Source organism: Chelonoidis abingdonii, chromosome 5 (genome assembly GCF_003597395.2).
Source record: "Chelonoidis abingdonii isolate Lonesome George chromosome 5, CheloAbing_2.0, whole genome shotgun sequence".
NCBI lineage: Eukaryota > Metazoa > Chordata > Testudines > Testudinidae > Chelonoidis > Chelonoidis abingdonii.
Window position 1 is genome coordinate 93,954,454 of NC_133773.1, and position 22,807 is coordinate 93,977,260.

General features: G+C 39.5%; 1 protein-coding gene across 2 annotated transcripts in view; it reads left to right on the top strand.

Annotated features, from left to right (window-relative positions):
- USP46 (ubiquitin specific peptidase 46) overlaps positions 1-22,467 on the top strand; it is a 36,445-nt gene extending 13,978 nt beyond the window's left edge. For both annotated transcript variants that reach the window (XM_032773227.2, XM_032773228.2), the window contains 8 exons: positions 2,415-2,495; positions 3,418-3,631; positions 4,928-5,157; positions 9,745-9,821; positions 13,539-13,622; positions 14,276-14,473; positions 15,979-16,057; positions 17,617-22,467. In XM_032773227.2, the coding sequence (XP_032629118.1) occupies positions 2,415-2,495; positions 3,418-3,631; positions 4,928-5,157; positions 9,745-9,821; positions 13,539-13,622; positions 14,276-14,473; positions 15,979-16,057; positions 17,617-17,718 (1,065 nt within the window). In that variant the 3' untranslated portion in view covers positions 17,719-22,467. The remainder of the gene's footprint in view (positions 1-2,414; positions 2,496-3,417; positions 3,632-4,927; positions 5,158-9,744; positions 9,822-13,538; positions 13,623-14,275; positions 14,474-15,978; positions 16,058-17,616) is intronic.
- Positions 22,468-22,807: the final 340 nt, after the last annotated feature.

The window sequence follows — 22,807 nt, forward strand, 5'->3', positions numbered from 1 at the left end:
GAAAAAGACTGGCCCTGCCATGGTCACATCAACATTCAAACAACAACTGGAGTGAATCTAACAGGGATGTGTCCATACAAAAAAACCCAAACACCACACCCCCCACCACAACACCACCCCGAAACGGCTCCTAACTCTGGGCACTGAACTGCACAGGGAACAGCTGAGTTTAAACTGTTCTTTTGCAGGCAGCAGCAGCAGGCATCTCAGCCAGTGTCCCTACTGTAAGCTAGAGCCTAGAGGAGAACCCCTGCTGAGGGTGGGGCGGGAGGAATGCAGAGCCTTGTCTGCAGCCTGGCTGGAGGAGGGGGAGGGAGGAGCCGAGAAACCAATGTGACAGTGACTTTTCCTCTTCCACCTGCTTTTATTAGCTCTGGATTTAAGCTGTGCAGCCAAATGCTTGTATTCATTGTATATATTAGTATTGGAGAGATCCCCTCATCCTGGGGGCAGAAAAGGACTGTTTCTGCCACGGTCAAACACACCCTCCCCTCGACCCCCTCTCCCCAGCTACTGTGAGTGAAATTAACAAGGATGCTAGAAACCTAGCCCTGGGGGCTGAACTATCAGGGAACAGCTGAGTTTAAACTATTCTTATACAGGAAGCAGACTTCTTCCTCCCTCAGTCAGTCCCCTTTTCTTACCGGTCCTCCATTCTGGCCCGTACCAGCTTACTTTCACCTCTGCCCCTGGGAGTTAAGATGAACGGTGTGGGGGTGGAAGGGTCTGAAAAAGGGATATGAAATGCAAGATGTTTGAAACTGTATTGGAAGCTACTGACTTCAGGCAAGTCATTTTACTTGGAAAGTTTCAGGGTCACCAACAGCATCTGTGTCGATTTTAAGACAGCTGATTTGTCTGAAAAGAAACGGCTTCTTTCAGTGAATGACAGGAGATAAGAATCCAGTATGACAAGGAATTGGCTGATGATGGGAGTAGTAAGAAAATTTAAATCAGACTTAGAAAAAAAAGTAACATTAAAAAAATCACTGAAACCTATAACCAGCATATTTAAAGATATTGGCTGAAGAGTTCTCTGAGGAAGTAATATTTATATTGAACAAATCTTGGAACCCTGGGGAAGTTCCAGAGGCCTGGAAAAAAGCTAATGTTGTGCCAACATTTAAAAAGGGTAAAAAGAATGACCTGGGTAAATATAGGCTGATTAGCCTGACACTGATCCCAGGCAAAATAGATCCATGTAGGTCACCCTTACAGAATCAGGGACTGTACTTTGCAAAGCAGTGACTGTGAAAGTAACTTGGGGACCATGGTGGATAACTAGTTGAACATGAGATCCAAATGCCATGCGGTGGTTAAGAGACCTAACATAATCCTTGGATTTGTAAACCTGGGAATATCAAATAGAAAAAGGGCGATGGTATTACCACTGCATATGGCATTAATAAGATCACTGCTGGAGTAACTGTGTCCAGTTCTGGTGTCCACACTTTCAAAAAAGATGTTGACAAATTAGAAAGGGTTCAGAAAAGAACTACAATATTAATTAAAAAAATCTGCCTTATAGTGAGACTAGTTTAACTATGAGAAGGTTGAGCAGTGACTGATCACAATCTTTAAGTGCCTGATATTAGAGGACTGTATCTAATAAAGGGCTGCTTAATCTAGCAGAAAAAGACACAATGAGATCTAATGGCTGGAAGCTGAAACTAGACAAATTCAGACTAGAAACATGGTGCAATTTTTAAACAGTGAGGGTTATTATGTGTTGCAGCAGGTTGCCTAGGGATGGGTTGGATTCTCCGTCACTTGAAGTCTTTAAATCAAGACTGGATGTCTTTCTACAAGATATGCTGTAGCTATGGGCTTGATGCAGAATTCAGCTGGTGAAATTCTATGGCCTGTGCTATATGCAGGTAGAAGAGACGGTCATAGTGGTTCCTCCTCGCCTTAAAATATTGGCATGTTATATACAGCAGGGAAACAGACTGAGCTTTTGGATGATAGAACGATCAATAGCTAAGGGAGAGGGAACTATGTGGTTGTTGGTTCCAGCTCCCTGTCTCAGAAAGGAAGGATCCTGCATACTGCTTTTCATTTATTTACCTCAGTTGGAATACAACTAATGAACACTGTTTCCTCTGCCTCTCCCCAAACCACATGAACCCCTTCATGCAGGGAAGGTAGGATGGGGAGGTTATCAACAGAGTGTCTTGCTCACCTTAAATCAACCATTACTTGAGACTGCAGGATCAGGCCAGCCAGGCAATTTTCTAGAAATGCAAATATCTTTATTGGCCTAAGCAGCTCCCAGGTTGTCCTTTCCTAAGGCCAGCTTTAGCTTGATTAATTTTTTCCCAGGAAGGGGGAAATGGTTTTCATCTGATGATTATTCATAACTTTATTTTGGAATCTGAAATGGAGGATGATTGGCTTTTTTTTCTCCCTTTTAGGGCACCAATGCCTCTGCTCTGGAAAAAGACATCGGTCCAGAGCAGTTTCCTATCAATGAACACTACTTTGGGTTGGTCAATGTAAGTACCATTTCTGTAAGGTGAACCATATACTGTTTTATATTGAGCAGTTGTGATAAGAACCATATAGACTCTTCTATGGTTTGATGCTGCTTTAATTTCAGTGATCTCCAGTGCAACACTGATTTAAGCCTAGAATTTGGGAAGGTGCTCCTAGTGTTCCAGGGGAAATTTGAGGTAATATGTTGAGAGTTGGTTGCACCTAAGTCAAACATTTTAGGACATCTACCATTTGAGGAGAACAGTTTAGTGAAATTTTATAAACCATAAACAGTTTTAACATTTTATAAACCACTTCTTTCCCTGACCCCAAGTAAAATTAAATAATATCTTTTTCTAGCTATAAAACCCCACTTTGATATTTACCTTTTTAAATCAAGATGCATGAAGTCAATGGGAATGGAGTATTTACATGATTAAAATTTGGCATATGCTTAGGTGTATCTGTCAAAAAGCATTATTCACCTAATGGAGAGCGGATGAGTGAAAGCATCCAGTCTAAAGGGTGTTTTTCATGTCCCAAATGAACCGATTTAAGTTCTGCTCCTATTGCAGTCACTGGGAGTTCTGCCATTGATTTCAGTGGGAACAGGAGTGGGCCTTTCCAGAGTATATTGGTTTATAGGAACTTTTATCAAAGATGCGCTCATTGCAGTGAATACCTTTTAAATAATGCCCCTACATTTGGAGCTTTTCTTTTCAGTCCTAGTCAGTTAAGAAATTTTAATATTTATACTTTTTTTTTTTTTTTTTTTTGCTAAGTGACAGTCAGTAAATGGCACCGAACCTATATTCAGTCAACATCTATGTAGTAATTGATGGGGTATTCTACTGGAGATGCAGATTGCAGAGGCTGGATGAAATGATTAGTTTATATTACCTTGCACAGTGATTCAGGGCATTTTTGCTTTTAAATTGGCAGTTTGGGAACACCTGCTACTGTAACTCTGTGCTGCAGGCATTGTATTTTTGCCGGCCATTTCGGGAGAATGTGTTGGCATACAAGGCCCAACAGAAAAAGAAGGAAAACCTCTTGACATGCCTGGCAGACCTTTTCCACAGTATTGCTACTCAGAAAAAAAAAGTTGGAGTGATTCCACCAAAGAAGTTCATTTCAAGGTTACGAAAGGAGAATGGTGAGTGCAAACTCTGATTCTTTCAGGGACTCATGTAATGCCTAGGAAAGTAAAAACATTGAACAGTGTGGTCAGATTAATCAAAGAATCAGGTTAGATTTGTAATAAGCTTTTAATGCTTTGTTTCCTAAATATTAATTATTTAGTGTATACATATACGTGTGTGTGTGTGTGTGTGTGTGTGTGTGTGTGTGTGTGTTGTAGTTGGCAATAACTATACTAGGATTTGCAATTAAGGGCCAAATCTTCTATGGGTACACTGCTCTGTTGATATTTCCACTGCACAGAGGGGCAGGCTGTAGAAAGCCAGCAGCAGGCAGTTAGGTCTGGATGAGGGGCTTTGCATGGCTTTCTATACAGTACCATGGAGATGGATATTTTGGGCAGCTGGAAGAGTGAATGAGATGTGACCAGTAGGTTTGTGGATAGTACAGATCCACTAGCCTAAAACATCCAGGGGTTCAGTATTAACATACATGCAGTGAGCTACATCTGCTGCTCCTCCCATTCCCAGAAATAGTGACTTCACAAGAGCAACGGTGCCCACTCCATCTGGGGAGATTCCCCTCTAAGGGCATCAGAGGAGGAGGCAGTCTTGGTAACACAGCTTCATTCTGCATGGGAGCCATCTCAGTAGGTGTGGCCCAAGAGACAGTGCAAAGGGTCTACATACAGATAGCCCGGTGCCTCTGATGGGACCCCCTGGGAAGGGATTCACGTGTATCTTGGCTGGAGAGGGTTGTAGGAGATAAAAATACATGTATTTGGGGAACAGAAGTTCCTGCATCTTCGACAGAGAGTGGGATGGGGCAAACCAAGCTGCTGATGGAAATATTCAAAGGAAATTCTGACGTTGGAGCATCTTATATGACATCGCCACAGAGGTGCCTCCCATGAGTTTCCTTCTGGTTTGTGACTGTGCATGTGTGTGCACCATCTGGCCCATAATTTATTGAGCTTTATTGACAGAAACAAAAATTCAGGAAATGTTTTCAGGAGCAATGCTCTTACCAAATTACTGTGGGAAAACAATATCCCTTTGAAAAAAACCCACACCTTTCTGTGAGACTCTCCCACCCTCAATCCTCACCCATGTTTTTTATTGTCCCAATTCAGCACATTCCTAACATAGAGCACATAGTCAGTGGGATTTCTCACAAGCTTAAATTAGGCAGTATGTTCCTGAATTGGGGCTTGTACTTGTATTTGGGAGCAAAACCTGAATTTAAGTATATCCTTTCCTGCATAGAGCAAAGGAACTTTAGAAAGATACAGTTCTTCTTCTCTCCTTTGCAGATCTCTTTGACAACTACATGCAGCAAGATGCACATGAATTTTTAAACTACTTGCTAAACACCATTGCAGACATCCTGCAGGAAGAGAAGAAGCAGGAAAAGCAAAATGGAAAACTAAAAAATGGAAACATGAATGAAGCGGAAGAGAACAATAAACAAGAACTCACCTGGGTGCATGAAATTTTTCAGGGAACACTGACGAACGAAACTAGATGTTTGAACTGTGAAACCGTAAGCATTGGGGTGGTTGATATTTTTACACACTAATAGATATGTATAAATATGTGAATCTATTCTGCCACCTGAGAAATGTGGATATTCCTGTATAACTTCTTCTTGAAGTGAGTATATTATTTTCCAAAAATACATTTTTGTAAACATAACTTGACTAACCTGTCCCAAACTTTGCAGTTATATGGTTAGACACCTCATTAATTAATCTGATATACCCTTTTCATTCAAGCCATCTTATTTATACACAGTTAAGTTATATAGATGCTGCTGCAACTGTGGACAACGAATTTGCCTCATTATTCCATGAGTTAGGGATAACTACATAACTCACAAGTGGCAAAGTTAAGATCAAATTGTGCTAATTCATCCCTAAGAATGTCATTAACATTCAGAGTATTTGCTAACATCACACTGTACATTATCATGTTCTTTTCCAGTATTTAAAAGAATGTCAACTTGAAAACTCTTCATTTTGAAAAATGAGTATGAGTAGTTCCACCTAGTATACCTGAGAGAGAGTTCCCTGCCAATTTTTGTTGCTTTTCAATCACACTTTCCTATTTAAAAAATGTTTTTCTCTCCTTTGTTGCTGTGTGAAAGACCCATGCAAACAACAGGGAAACTGGCTATTCTGGGAGAACAGTTGAAATTGATATAAAGTGCAGTCAGATGCATAGAGGACCAGAGTCAGTTGCCCCTGCTCCTGTAGAGTAGTGTTGTACTCCACAAAAAGTCTCCTTGACCTAAATAAGACCACTTGCAGAGCAACAATATCAGAATCTTGCCCAAAGTGAAAGAACAATTGAAAAAATTGGAAAGCAGTATTTTGCTCTAATGTATTTCAGTTATAATAATCCTAGTAACAATAGTAGGTTAAAAAAACCCCAAAGGCTGGTTTTTAAATTGACAATGTCCCTTTAAACTTTTGAGATGAAATCCTAAATTTATATTCAGTGTTTACTCAGGGAAATTCCCACTGAAGCCACGATTTTGCCCTAGCTAGCTGAGCAGAACTACTAAATACCTTATTTGTAAAATCTTACAGTGGGTCAGGCCACTGAGAGAAATTTGGGGCCCTGGAACATCATGTTCACTGGGGTCCCACCCCACCCCTCCCATTTCATTTTATTTACACAGATGTTACAGATGTTTTGAAGGGCCCCCTGAGCTTGGGATCCTGGTACAATTGTCCTCCTTACCCTCATCCCTGTTGTCAGCCCTGCAGTTGGTCCAAGGTTTGGTAGAAAAATTAACTTCTGAAGATTCCTGTGATTGCAGGAAAAATCTATTCATACACTTTTCCAGTTTGTATTATGTAATTATTTATTTATTTATTGTCTCATACTTTTTGGAAAGCAATAGGATGGATTAAAAGATGTTGTACAAGTATACAATCTATAAAGAGTTATTCGGATACAGGCAGTCTTATTCTTACTTATGAATACAGATTTAATCCACTCTTCCAGTTAATTTTAGTACAGTATACATCACTCTACTTCTAGATCAACAGGTTCCCCCCCACACCCCAGTCTCTCTGATGGTTTGAAACTGCACCCATTGAAACCAATGGCGAAATTCCAGGTGACTTCAGTGGTAACAGGATCAAGCCAAAAGACTGAGTATCTACGTGCATTTTTAAAATTTGATAAGCCAGACAGGATTTAGTTTGCTCGTAGTTCCAGCAGCAGAGACAAAATGTTCTCTGAAATTTTGTTCCTCTGTCTTTTGAATTCTAGCTGTGTGTTTATACTACAGGCAGTTGTTGAAGAGTCCTGTGATTTCCTGTCATTTTGCATGGAGTTATGTCACAGAGGGGATTTTTATCTGAAGAGTTGCTGTTAGTTTTATTTGGACATATTTTATGGCTACCCACATCTTTGAGAATATCAAAATTCATCCCAAAACATGTTCCTATGGGTTCAGGGCTGACATCAGCTGGATTCACCATGTCTGCTGGGTTGGTGGTTACTTTAAAGATGGGCCCAAACCAGAACATTGATTCCAGAACCCCTTGAATTTTGTGGATCTGAATCAGAGCTCAGATCCAACTCTGTGATATGGATCCACAGCAGAATACAGGATCCAACCCGCTCCAACTTTGGAGAAGTTTGGATCCAGATCTAGATTTGAACTTTGCTTCTCAGTCCCATCTCAAGTTATTCTAATAAGATGCAGACACACATGGAGTTACTAACAGCTTAGAGTATTTAATTGGTATGCACAATTTTTTTTTTAAATGAACAGAATTTGATTTTCATGAAGTTGGCCAAAATCAGTTCATGTGGCAGTCTTGCTTCAAACTCAGTTTCTTTCAGAGTTCCCTAATAAATGGCTGCATTTATGGATTTTAAAGATTTCCTTCAGACACTAGCCTAAACCTCTTGTACTTATAATGAAATAAGAGGCCAAAGCATGAATATTGGAGACCAGTGGAAAAAAGCATATTTTCAATCTTAAATATGTGATGTATTTGCATACTGAAGAACCTCTGTGGTTGCTGATCTGGGATGAATCAAAGGCCGAGGGGGATGTCTTTTTCTTATTTGTAATAAACTTAGATCCTAGGAAGATTTATTCATGTCTTTCATTCTCAAGACTCTTCTAAGACATATTCTGTGTTCATTGGTGATGGATCCCAATTAAAACCTAAGGCCTGAACATTCCTAAATTTTGGAGAAGTCTGGATCTCAATTCAGATTTCTCAGCTGGCAATTCTAAAATAGGTTAAACTAAAACCATGGCTCTAAACACCTCCTTCTCCAAGAATTTCCCCAAATTTGAATCCTGTAATTGCCTGAAATTCTTTAAGATGGCCTATAAGGGACATGAGTAGAGCAGGGCAGAGAACAGAAATTCCATTTTGCAGAGCATTGTGACATTTCAATTTTTATTTTCGTTTGGCTGGAATGAAACCTGAACATGTAAAATTATGTGTGAAAGAAAATGACAGGGGAAAAATTGTTTGAGCTTGATCAAATATGTTAGCGCAATTACAGGATTCATTTCATTTCAATTTTAATTTCACTGTATAGTATAATGCAAAATTTTAAAAAATCAAAACAAAGTTGTTTTAAAGGAAAAATTGAAAATTTTCATTAAAAATATTGAAATTAAATGGGACATTTCAATATTGTTAGAACTGCCTCCCTCCCCCTTTTTTTTTTTTGTCTGAAATAAAATTTTGATGAAATGGGCATGATTTTCCAGAGCATGTCACTTTCTACAGAACTGCATTCTCTGAGGGAAAACTATTCTACTGAATTTTTTCCAACTAGATCTAGATGCAAGGATAAAGTTAAAAAATTTGGTACAAAACTAGAAATTTGGTACAAAAATGCTATGCTTACCTCCCTGATTGTCCCTGAAGATGAAAGAACACAAAACCAAATGGTATCCATTTTGGTGAATATGATATTTCTCCATGCATGTCCATTCTTGATTTATACCAACCATTGCACTTTCATTGCAGTCCTGGCCACAGGGGTGAATATGATTATGTAGATATTTAGCTGTGCGCATATAATGCAGTATATTATAAAGATGCAAGTAAGCTCTGATACAATGTGCACTTAAATTTAAAACTGGCAAAAGTATTTTCAAATTGTTTTAAAATTCACCATAGAACAATATGTATAAATTCTAGGCGCATCTGGAGGGGAAAGAGGTGAAACACCTAGGGCTGGTCTACACTACGCAATTAGATGGACATAAGGCAGCTTATGTCAACCTAATTATGTCAGTGTCTACATTACAATCCTGCTCTCACCAGTGTAAGTGCCCTACTACACCAACATCATAACTCCACCTCCACAAGAAGCATAAGGCTTGTGTCAGTGTAGTTAGAGCAACACAATGTCTGCATAGACACTGTGTCCCTTACATGGGTTTGTCAATTTCACGGCAGGAAAACCCCAGGTGGCTTCCCTCAGCTCCTGGTGGGGAAGGGAGGGGGAGGGGCATGGCAAGAAGTCCTGGGCAGCTTCCCTCATGCTCTGTGCAGGGAATGGGGGGCAGGATGGGAGCCTGTGGGGCTCGTCTCTCAGCTCATGACACTGCCCCTCTTACGTTGGTGAAAGCGCTCTTGGTGAGCATGCACACCACTGACCCAAGGAGGGTAGTGTAGACATGCACCACCGCAGTAATTACTAATATAGGTCGACTTAGCTTTGTTGTGTAGACACACCCTTATTCTTTATATTTACACCAGTTATTTTTCACTCTCCTGCTTCTCTCACAAGCATCTGAAAACCACAAATGAACTAAAATTTGGCTGGTCCAAAAATGTGGTGGTGAAAATCCAGGCCATTTTAAGGACTAGAGATAGATGGTCACTTGGTCATGGTCAGTGAGTTGGGATAAGTTCCAGAAACAGAACTGAAATGGTGTGAAAGGTGGATTAATGGACTTGCTGACTGACACGGGAACCTATTTATACAAAGCCAGAAATCTGTCTAGAAAATATTAAAAGTAGTTATATTGTACAATTTGTATTTGTAGTAATTGTTTCAAGTGCAAAATTTATGTATGGGTTTCAGATGCATTTAGACGTGTGTTTATCTTTTACATATGTATTTTTTGCTACAGGTTAGTAGCAAAGATGAGGATTTTCTTGACCTTTCTGTTGATGTGGAGCAGAACACATCCATTACGCACTGTCTGAGGTAAATAAATGGAAGATTCATAAATGCATCAGTTTGGGAAACATTTCTACTCTACTCTCCTAAATCAATTTCACGGCAGGAAAACCCCAGGTGGCTTCTCTCAGCTCCTGGTGGTTTCTTTCTCATTCTCTCAGTCCAGTAAAGGTTGAAAGTAAAAGTTCTAGGAGCATCTCTGTGTGATGAAACGCAAGACAAACTGTGCAGTGTTAACTGAGCTTTTGCTGAGCAAAAGAAAAAGGGAGTAATTTGGATGTTCATGACACAATGGAACCTTTAATAAGAAATTTACTTTAAATTCATTTTGTTCGCGTGTGCGTGCGTGTGAGAGAGAGAGAGAGAGAATACAGTTCCCTATTGGGATTAGAAATTGATCATCTGGCTCACCTGGAAGAGTTGTTGCTGAATATGAGTTTGCTTCAGTGGGATTTAAGTGTGTTTAGCTTTAAGCCCATGCTCAAGTGCTTTGCTGATTAGGACTTATGTACATACTGAAAGTTAAGCGTATCATCTCTCTTTCAGCTGTATGCTTTCAAATTCCAATGGCACTTAGGATTCTCCAAATAGAAGCGTATACAAAGACTGTAAATAGGAGGCAGGCAGCACTGACTTTTGCAGCCAAAATCTGGAAAACTTGTTAGTTTTCTAGAACAGCAGTTCCTATTTAATACCTGTATGTGAAAGTACCCTAAACTATACTTCTGAGTGCCTGCCTGTTAGATTTAAACAGAAAATTGTATCACAACCAACCATATGTAAAAAGCAAATTGCACAAATAAGTTATACTAGATACTCTAAACAGAGCATAATATTTTATCTAACCTCTTAGTTGTTAAACTCGTAAGAAATGTATTGTTTAAAAGGACCCCTCTTCTTCAAGGCTACATAGTTCTTCAATAAAGGGTACAGTCTGGAATGGAGAGCCTTCCTAATACTGTGATTTGAATCTGTGCAATCCATTCCTTTCCTCCTACACCTTGCCAGTGTCATATGTGTTTCAGCTAGAACAGAAGCTAGAAAGCTTAGTAGCTTTGCTGGACAACCTCCTATATACATACAGTAGTTTACAGCACCGACATAACTAAAACCTCCGCAGTGTAACAGTATAACAGCCACATGCTTTAAGTAGCCTTTCCATCCTCCATTGCAGGAACACAATAGGATGAAAATACTCCAAATCTTTTTTGAGAAGGTGGCTACAGATTGTTACCTACAGAACACACAAGGCAGAGAATCCACAATTGTTATACTTTGTGATGGTCTGTTAGAAGGAGCACAACTCCCTCCTTGGAAGAAAGAGAAACCCTCTTTTAATTAAACATTTGTAAAGCTAGAACATGGGCCTTCCATAGGTGCATTATTATACTGTATCATTCATGATAAAAATGCACAAATGCCTCTGCAGCCTTTTTCAGCAGGGAACATCAAATTATATTACTAAATTTCACTGCCTGTTTTCTATGACAATAACTGCTTTTGCTGCATCTTCATGATGTAAATACTATAATGTTGAAAAGAGGAACAAGTAAATAAGAATTGTTCAGTATTTCAGTAAAACGTACTTCTTCACAACTATAGATGAAACTTTTCTAGTTATTTCTGTCTTTGGTCAGATGAAAAGGTCTTTATGTGTTTAAGAGCTCCAAAAAATACATGCCTCCAGCATAATCTTTCTCTCCTGAGTATAAGGTCTGGCAAAAAACAGGAGAGGAATTTATCTAACAACAAAATGAATTATGTATCAATTATTTTTATTTCCATTCCAAGTTATAAAGGCCAGTTGACTCAGTTCAGTTGACTCAGTCCAACTTTCAACTCCAGTCTCGTTGTTATAATTTTGTATCCCATTAAAAGATATTGTTTATATTGGTTACATGACTGAATAACACCAACACACTTTCTATTTTAGGAGGCACCTTTCTGATCATTGGATAAATCTTGCAGAGAGACCTATAGGGGCTTTTTTTTTTTTTTTTTTTTTTTTTAATAATTCAGATGGGCTAATCCAGAAATAGTTTGGGTTGGGGTGTATGTAAGTATCAAAAAATTCCCCTCTGCTCCCTATTAAAACCACACAAATAGAATTCAGTCTTTTTTGAATCAGTGACATGGGGGAGAATTAGGAGTGTCTTGAGTGCTACAGCTGTTAGGAATACTTTACTCAGTTCTGAAGCTCTTTACTTCTGGGGGAATTCTGCACCACTGTGCACATGCAGAATTCATGCCCCCTGCAGATTTCTTTGTTTCCCTGCAGAAAAATGACTTTCTGATGGGGAAGCAAAGGAAAGCTGCAAGAGCAGTCACATATCCCTCCCCAGCAGTGCGGGTGCATCATTTTGGAAACCCAGAGTGGTCAGCAGAGAGGTAAATCAACAAGGGTGGGGGCTGGGATACCCTGGCTGGTGGCTCCTACCCTGCACCCAGGCTCAGATACTAATCCCAGCTGGGTTGGGAGTGTGGGAGGACAGGACTTCCACTTACCCTGCAAGGAGCAGCCTGGCCAGGTCAGACACACCCCTAGAAACCTCCCCCGGCTGCAGGAAGCTCTACCTACCCACTCCCACTTCCTGCCCCCATCTGTCCTCCATAAGGGGAGGGGTCACTGTATGGGGAGTTGCTCCCCCATCCACTCAACCCCCCCACTGACCACCTGCATTGGAACCTTCCTGCACCCAGAGCTTCCCACTGAGCCCCACCCTCCTACATCTGGACCCCCACACCCAGATTACCATCCACTGAGCCCCTTGCACTTGAGCCTCCACCCCGATGAGCCCCCCACACCCATCCCCTCGCCCTGCTGAGCCACCTTCACCTGGACCCCCTGGGAGAGTCCCATTGCCGCTGCACCCGGAACCCCCACAACAAACTCCTGTGCATCCAGATGCCCCCGCACTCGGACCCCCCACTGAGCTGCCCACACCTGGATTGTCCCACCCAGACCCTTTTCAGCCTACACCTGGATTCCCCCACTCCCCACATTAAGCCCCTCCACACTTACATACTGCCTGCCCACACCTGGTGCGCCTGGTACAGAGGGGCAGTGCCCTGGGGTGTTTCTGGGGCAGGCCCAGCCCTTGCACTGTGTCAGGATCCTTGTCCATGTTCCAGGGTGGGGGGAGAGGCAGAGGGTGATCTCCCACCTTGCACAGCCAGTGGCCTGTGCTCCCCATCGCCATGCTGTAGCCTCCACATTTATTTTTTGACAAATAAAATTTGTGTGCAGAATTTACTTTTTTTGGCAGAGAATTCCCTCAGGAGTACCTTATGCACACACATTTTGCATGAACTTCAGTGTGAGTTATATGGACGGGATGGAAGCATGCATGTCAAATTTAATACTGTTGAAAAGTCTTGTTTGGTGAAGTAATTGCCAGAGTGAAGGAAGTAGCACAAAACTCTTAGTACCCACAAAGAAAGGTAATTCTTAACATTCCCCCAGCAAAGCACTTCAACACATGCTCAAGTTTAAACACCAGTAGTCACACTGAAGTCAATGGGATTACTCAGGTATTTAAGTGCTTTGCTAGATCAGGGCCTTTATAAGTATAAGTTGTGATGTAAATAGCATGTTTTAGAAATTGGATGGAACTCCTGTTGATTTCAGTGGGGCCAGTGTTTCGCCCATTGTGTCTTACTGGCTTTTCAGCTCATCAGTCCAAGTGTGATATTGGGGGAAGTTCCAAGAAACATTAAGAACTGATCATTTATATTTATTTACAGAGACTTCAGCAACACAGAAACATTATGTAGTGAACAGAAGTACTACTGTGAAACTTGCTGCAGTAAACAAGAGGCACAGAAAAGGTGGGTAAAGAATAGTACAGTTCAATCCCTGTTCAGGTAAACTGAGCTGTTAGGGTACATCTTACCCTGCGATAAAAGACCTGTGGCATGGACATAGCTGGCTCGGGTCAGCTGACTTGGGCTCATAGGGCTATAAAATTGCAGTGTAGCCATTCGGGCTTGGGCTGGAGCTTGGGCTCTGAGATCCCGCAAGGGGGAGGGTCTGAGACTTTGGGGCATGGTTTTTTTTAATCATAGTGTAGACATATTGTTAGTAGAAATTTAAATCACTGCTGAAGTGTAGCTTCACTCACTCTGTTACTGATACATTAAACTACAGTCCAGTCCTCCAACTTCTGTGTTTGTACAATGTTCCCAGTCTCTTGCCTGTGATACCCTTGTGGCTGCAGTGAACCCCCTCCTGAACCTGTTTGCAGCTTCTTGGCCTCTAGTGGCTGCAGCCCTCTCCAACACACGTACACTCCATATGAACCTTAAAACCAAGAGGTGGAGCCACAGCTGCTGCACACATCTCTTAGATCGCCAGTTACTGCTAATGGAATACCTCTGTTTACAAAGTGCATTTATAATGTGCAGACATAGTATTGCAAGAAAAGAATAACACTGAACTGAGCAGCGTTTCATAACATACACCCTTATTAATGATTTCACAGGATGAGAGTAAAAAAGCTGCCAATGATCCTTGCATTGCACCTCAAGAGATTCAAGTACATGGAGCAGTTACACAGGTACACCAAACTCTCTTACCGTGTGGTATTTCCTCTGGAGCTACGTCTCTTCAACACATCCAGCGATGCAGTCAACTTGGATCGCATGTATGACTTGGTGGCTGTTGTCGTTCACTGTGGCAGGTAAAGCACATTCAGGTGTACCCAACCTATCATTAGATCAGTAGTACTGCCAATTCCAAACATTCAAAAAGCACATGTCAGGCCTCAAAATATACTGAGATTGGTTTAAAAATCTTAAGATTTTAAAAATGCATTTTGGGTTCTTTTGTCTGTGGAGCTTTTTTCCCAGGCTCCTCAGCAGCCAGTCTGCCTGGTGAGGAGTTTACAAACTACTGTAGAGGTAGGGGGCCCAGGAGCCAGGAAATATACTTGTTTGGGAAACACCAAAGAGGTTCCAGGGAACATTTCATTGTTTCCAAAAGATTTAACAGAATTTCAATTCTGCAAAAAAATTGCAACATTTTTACCTTTCGCCCTCATTTAAGACAAAACAATTTCCGAAAACCTCAAATTGTTCATGGATGTCAAATTCCGTTTCCTGACCAGCTCTACTTGAAACAGGTGTCATAGAACTAGAAATGAGACATAGAAAAGGATCAAACAAACTGTCTAATTCAGTTATCTGCCAATACATGTATATCTAGAATGCTGACTCTGGGCCTGATCCTGCAACAAATTTGAACAAACAGACCTTTACTACTGTGCAGAGTCACATTGAAGTCAGTGGCATAGTATATGAAAGCCAGGGTCTGCCTCTGCCAAGTTGTTTATGTAGTTGAGACGAACTTTAGGTTACCTAAAATTGGATTATTATAAAATACTTAGGACAAAAAAATATATGTAATTATAGGCCAGCCCAGAATCATAGCCATAATATCCTGCATTGCCATATGAAATACCTATATCTCAGTCAGATTTTTGTAAATGAAGCTGGTTTAAATCCAAGTAATTTAAACAGAGTTACTCTGTTTATATACCAGTGTAACAAAGATTAAAATCTGGCCTTCTGTGTCTTACTTTCATGGGGCTGGAAATATGTGGAGACAGCATATTCAGACTCTAGCAGGAGGCAGTGGTTGTATTTTCTTTTCTTACTAAATGGTGATTGCTTCAGCTGGCTGATTTTAAGGACTGGTAATGATTGGTTAGAATGAAGAATCGTAGCTATAATAGGAGTTCTTGGATGTGATGGATTGTCAAGCGTGGAAAAAACTGAAAGAATTCTTAAAGCTCAAAAAGAATGTGAACAATTGTTCTCCCCACCCAGAAGAAGATACGTAATTGCATTTCTGTGTTTAATATCAGCCTGTCTTCTTCCTATTTAAATTCCATTGAGCAGTTTTGAAAATATTTCTCATAGTTTGTCTGCCATCAACTAATTGTCAATTACTTTTTAGCTAGATTTATAAACTATCATAATGCAGATAATGAGAGGGCATTCAGTTTTCAGTTGACCAACCCATTTTAGATAACTCAGTTTAGGAGAAGGAAGAATGCACATGTCTATCTAACACTGAAAGCTGGCTTACAAGGGGCTTCAGTGGAAATATAATATCTATTTAACATATGACTTATAAAAACCAGCCCATTTATATCTCACACTTTTTAATTACTTTTTTTTCTAGTGGACCTAATCGTGGGCATTATATTACCATTGTGAAAAGTCACGGATTTTGGCTTTTGTTTGATGATGACATTGTAGAGGTCGGTATGCTGACGATTATGAAAAGATTATTGTTGTATAAGTTCCTATGTCCATTTGGTGTGGCTTACCATTCAGAGACCATCTGCTTTTGATGGTGACTTGATTTCCCTCTTTCCTTTCCCCCCAGTTTAAGAAAAGATAAATAAGCCAAGCTCTTTCAGTCTCCTCTCATAAACTAGGCCCTTCAGGCCCCTATCATCCTAATAGCTCTTCTCTGCACCTGTTCCAGTTTGAATGAATCTCTCTTGAACATGGCTTACCAGACCTGTGCACAGTATTCCAAATGAGATCTTACCAGTGCCTTGTACAATGGCATTAATACTTCTCTATCTCTATTGGAAATGCCTCCCCTGATGCATCCTAGAATAATATTTGCCCTTTTTGACAGTTGCCCTTTTTGACATTGATGGCTAATAGTTATCCAGTGATTGACCTGCACACTCAGTTCTCTCTCATCCTGTCACTTCCAACTGGTGATCCCCGGCTTGTAGCAGAAATTCTTATTATTAGACCCTAATTGTATGACTTTGCTCTTTGTACTACTGAATTTTATGCCATTTGTTATTCCAATCTTCAGGGTCATCCAGATCTTCCTGTACAATATTCTGATCCTCCTCTGTGTTGACAGTGCCTCACAACTCCATTAGTAACTTCCTTCCAGTCTGATAGTTCACCATTCAGTACAACCTGCTGTCTATAAATCAGAGCAGAATCTGTCCTACAGTTGGTGCAGATGGAGTCTGCTCATAGTGCAGTAGTGTCTCAAGCAGACACTAAAAATCGCTGCAGTATGTTGCCAAGGCTAGGGGCTGGTTCTGATCTCGCTCTAGTGTAAGTCAGGAGCAAATTCATTGCAGTTATAGCAGAGTAAAACTGGTGCGAGATCAGAATCAGACCCATTGTTTGGAAGGAGAGAGTGTGGTACTACACCTCTACCCCGATATAACGCTGTCCTTGAGAGCCAAAAAATCTTAGCGCATTATAGGTGAAACCACGTTATATCGAACTTGCTTTGATCCACCAGAGTTCCCCCCCGCCTCCCGTGGGAGCACTGTTTTACCGTGTTATATCCAAATTCATGTTATGTCGGGGTAGAGGTGTACTTTAAATATAAAGGTCGCAGAATCTGTCCCAAAAGACGCTGTGATGAGGAAAATAAAAGGAGGAAAGCAGAGGACCTCTGGGGGAAGGCAAAAGTTAAATGCAGTATCACTGCTTCAGCACCAATCTACCATTACATTTGTAGAAAAAACTTAAGTCACAATTTACCTTTTTGCTATTATGTAACAGAGAAAAGATTCTCCCCATTTACCTATGGCAAATCCTGCTTGGATTACTCAGAGTAGTAGTCCCATTGATTTCAATGAGTGAAGCAATCAGGATTTGTCTCCTAAACTATTAAACAGCCCATTCACTTCTTGAATCACTAACAAAACTTGCTAATCATTACCCTGAGGCAAATAACTACGTACGTGTTTTTGCATTTTTATATTCATTTAATCCAAGCTTAGTTTTTTTTCTTAGCAAACATTTTAAACAACTTCGTTTATTTTTGCAGAAAATAGATGCTCAAGCTATTGAAGAATTCTATGGTCTGACCTCTGATATATCAAAAAATTCAGAATCTGGTTATATTTTATTCTATCAGTCAAGAGAGTGACTTGGAGAACTGTGAAATGCTGCAAGTGGAGAAAACTGATCAGCACTGTTAACTGACTTTTACACAGAGCACATCCTGAATAGCCGAACAATGATCTATCTTATCTTCTACTAAATGGTTTGTGTGTTCTTGACTATAACCCCTCATTTCTGATGTGCAGCACTTTTTTTTTTTTTTTTTTTTTTTTTTTAAGTATGACTCAATGAATTTCAGTCAGCTCTTAGTAAAATTTATATGGACTAACATTTACAAATAATAGGATTTGGAGTCATCTGTTAAATCCAGCTGAGCTAGAATAGTATTTTCTATGGAAGTGTGCATTATATTTAGGGCAAATTGTTTAAACTTTCTAAATAGCTTTGGGATATTACTTTATGAAGCATTCCTTTAAATATGTACTAATATGTATTGTTATCCATTTTAAGTGTAGAAAAGAATCTATTTAATAACCACTGTTATTGTGGTTGCATAGAGAATTTTGTCATGTTACTCTCCACCGCTAGAAAGATATTCTTCTCAAATCCTTTGAGCTTTGGGTTATTAAAAACTTTAAATGGGTAACTTCAAGACTGTAGTTCACATAAAGAGATTTAAATCACATTGGAGCAAAATCATACAATGTGCCCAGTCTTCCTGTTTATCCTGATGAGAGAGCACAAATAAGCTGAGCTGGTCATTTTGATTCTAAAAGCCACAGAGGCACTGAGGGTTTTGTTGGGGGAAAAAGGAGGGAGAGGTTCCTCACATGAAGTACTTTTCTAAGGAGTGATCTTATGTTTCTGCCAAAGAGAATAACAGAACGTGTGTGTGCTTATTGAATTCGCAGATATTCCAATATTGTGCATACAAAACATCAGAGCTAGTATTACACAGTCTAGTTAAGTAATGTTATTGATACAATACCTATCATTGGGCTCAATATCGCAATATGCTGAGCACCCACCGCTCCAAATGACATCAGTGGCAACTATAGGTACTTGGCACCTAGGACAAGGCCCATTGCTTATGAATGTAGAAATCTGTTGTGTAATAATCCATAGTTCACACCTGCAGTATGTATTGACCATACTCAGCATCAGCAGTCATCTTTGTCAACATCTCAATCACTGTGGTATCAGGTCCAAGAGTACGTGGTTCTAGAGATATCAAAAGGCATAATGTGACTGTTCATGTTTTACTTTTCAAACCTGGTTGTCACTGGTCATGTTCTTGCTAATAAATTGCTATAAAGTAATACTGGAAATACTTGGCAAGAAAGGAGGGTAAGAGAAAGTATCAATAAGGCATGAGAAGGGATTGATAGTGTGTTAAGAGTAATTTTCTGTCTGACAGCTGACTTGGTAGATTTGACAATAATATTTCACCATTTAGTGTATGGACGTTAAGGATCGAATCCTGATCTTACTGAAGACAATTGGTAAAACTACCATTATCTTCAATAAAACCATGATTTGGCCCTACTAGAGGGGGAGGAGAGAAAGAGAGAGGGAGGAATTCTAGAAAGATTGAAGCATCGTCATCCCAGAGTATTTACTGTTACATGTTTTTAACTTTGTAAATTTATTAGAAAGTGTCACTTTCAGTACTTTTTTAGAAGTCCAACTGTAGTTTTGTTGCTGAGCTTCTTATGTCAACAAATATTGTTTAAAACCAATGTTGAATCTGATAGTTCCATTCCTCTTGGGAGAGTGGGGGGAAAAAAAACTTACTTGTGTTACAATCTACTGTGAAAGTGAAATTGTTTTTGTTATGTTTTAGTGAGCATGCAATGTTAGCCTCTGGTATAACGTGGTTTGAAATTTATTTGAAATTATAAGTGGCCATTTTATATCAGTGGACATATACTAAGAAGTATAGCACTTTACCTTGGAAGAAAAACAAAACTGGATTTTTCATCTTCAAAGATTTGTGAATTATTTATTATGCTAGTGTATTGATCCAACAGATCAGACACAGGATCTAATCCTACAACTCTTCTTATGCGAGTAGTCCAGGTGTTCTAATGGGACCATTCACATGAGTAAAGGTTGGAGGACTGAGTCCAAACAAGTGCACTTTTTTCTGTTACTTACAGCGGGATGGAAGTTTTACCGTAGAGGATTATGATATTTCTTGTTTAGAACTGGCCTAATAAGAGGCTTCAACAATCTCTGAAGTCCATTGACTTTAATGGAGCTGGATCAGGCCCTAAATTCTGTAAAATCACTTGTTTTCTTTAATGGAATATTTCTGAACATTTACATCTTTCGATTTAATAAATGTGGCCATCTTTTGCCTGGGAAGTGAGACTGTATTCTGGTTGCAAATAAATGCACTTTTTAGATCAGAGTTAACCAAGGTCAGACAAACATTCTATACTTTGCAATTTGCTGCCGTACATATTTAGGATGTGTGTGAAACTTTACAACAAAACAAAAAGAAATGCAATGTATGACTTGTGTTTGGGACTGATGTTTGTATAAAGAACAATTGTACATAAAGAAATTATTTTAAAATGTCTCATTCTAGGAAATGGTTTTTGTGTTAATAAAGTTTGGGTATTGCAGCAATAGTTAAACACTAACATCTAAGATACAGCATATGCAAATTTTTGTTTTTCCCAGACTGCAAGACAAGACTTTACATTGGATAGTAAATTCAGATAATTACAATTTGTTCCCTGACAGTACAATTATTATGGCAGGTTTTTTTCATACTTTATGGGTTAAAAAAAAAAAAAAGTCCATCAACATTTCTGTGATACATTAGAGAGACCCAGAGGTTATATGTAAGTGCTACAGGGTTGTTAAATAGAAGGTTTTGCTAATTCAAGAAAAGATTTACAGTAATGATGTAACACGAGTAGAAAATCAATGGCTGGATTTCAACTTTGGAGAAATCCTGGAAATACTACAAAGTACATAATGTCAGAATGAACTTTATTTTAGCACCAGTTAAAGTACTCAGTATTTGTTTGGTCTGTCGATCAAAAAAAATTGCCATCGTGATACAGTTCTAATCATCAGTTTAGGGTCCATCCACCACCCTGTCTCCAAGCCAGCAAAACTCTTAATCGTGCTCAGCTTTAAAATGTGAGTTGCCCCATTGAAGTCCATAAAGCTATACACTTGGTTAAAGTTAAGCTCATTTGTAAGTGCTTTGCTGGATTGGGGCCAGGATGCTCAGCGCCTTGCAGGATGATGTATATTTATTTACCTGGATTTATAATATATGCGTGGTACATTTTTCAGACATTTTATATACTTATATTCTTCACTTCCAGTGCATCATGAAAAGAGTGGAGAAAATCTGGGACAATCAAGACTTTTTTCTAGCCAGCAATTTTAGAAAAAAATTGTAGCAGATTGTCTGTGCTCCTGTATAATGTGATTTTTAGTTTATTGAGCTCTAACTGGATTAGTCCCAAGAATAATTTAAGTTCATTAGTTGTTTTGTGTGCCTTTGCATGAGATGTATTTTCTGTGTAATGTTGTTACCCGTTCATCTCCACATTTTATTACATGTTCTTGTTTATAGAAAAGAACATTTTTACTCTGTTGGTATTCCACTAAACCCAAGGAAGTGTTACTGTACATTGTGTAAATTAGCTGCCTTGGAGGACAAGTTCAGACCCAAATCTTATGTATCCCAGAACGAGCTGTCAGCATATTATACATTTTCTATTAATGGAACATAGTAGATGGGGACAAAAGAAGGAATCAGTGGGGAAGGAGGATCAATGAAAGCAGAATATCTAGTTGAAAATAAGATGTGCACAACCACCCCAATACTCATCCAATTTCAATAGGGTGCAGATGTGGTTCAATAGACTAACATTTTAAAGTCTGACTCCCTTAGCAGTTAAAATTAAAAAGCAGCATATATTTCCTATGTATTGAATTTAACAAAGACATTAAGGGCTTGTCTATGCATCTGCGCTGCATTGCAGCCTACAGGAGTGTGAATTGCAGAGTGCACCAAACTGTTACAGTCTAACTGCTCTGTGTGGACACCGTAGGCAGAAACTAAAAGACTAGTTTGCATTAATATAGTCCTGTTTGAAAGAGGACTAAGTTTTTGCAAACTCGGTACCTTTTTGTTTGAGCCAGCAGTGTCCACATGGACCAGTTGATTGCATCAAAATGCTATTCTCTTACAATTCATATCCTCCTAGACCATCCTCTGGTGCAGTGGAGCCATAGCCTAAGACTTGAACGAAGATGTAAGTGGAATTTATGCAACGTTACAATGGATTCTAGCATTTTATTACACATGGCTTTTATCTTCAAACAGTACATTTCATATACATTTGCACCCACATGTGTTATGATATTGTGCACTGGGGGCCTGATCCTGAGTGGCGCTGACTACTTGCAACTTCCAGCTACTCAGCACCACTTGGCAACAGGTCCCTAATGTTTTGTCTCTTGTCTTCTATTTTGTGGCCAAGGAGTTTGAGCACTCTCTTTTACAATTTAATGTGTATTAGAATTTTAGGGGATTCTTTCTTTGTACATATTTTACTCTAGTACATTTTTATCAGTGTTGTTTTAATTTATTTGTCTTCTTTTTCTCAGTAACTGTACTATTTACTGTATTTCTATAATTATTTAATTGTATAGCTAATATTGCTTAGCCTTATGTTTTAATTATGTACTTTGATTTTTTAATTGATCCATGCACTTTAAGCAATAATGTTAATCTTGTGAAATTTCAATCGGTTTAACACTTTGCCTCTAAAATAAAGTTTTCAGAACAAACACACAAAAACCTGTCTAGAGAATTGTCTGTGGAATATTATATGCAAAGAGACAAGGTGGGTGAAATAATATCTGTTATTGGACCAGCTTCTTTTGGTGAGGGCAAGCCTACACTACAGCAGGGATCGATGCTCTGAGATCGATCCATCGGCGGTTGATTTAGCAGGTCTAGTAAAGGCCTGCCAAATTGACTGCAGATTGCTCTCCAGTCAACTCCTGTACTCTACCCACAATGAGAAGAGTAAGGTAAGTCAATGGGAGAATATCAGTGTAGACCCCGGGGCAACTTGACCTATGGAATGTCGACTCCAGCTATGTTGCTCATGTAGCTGGAGTTGCATAGCATAGGT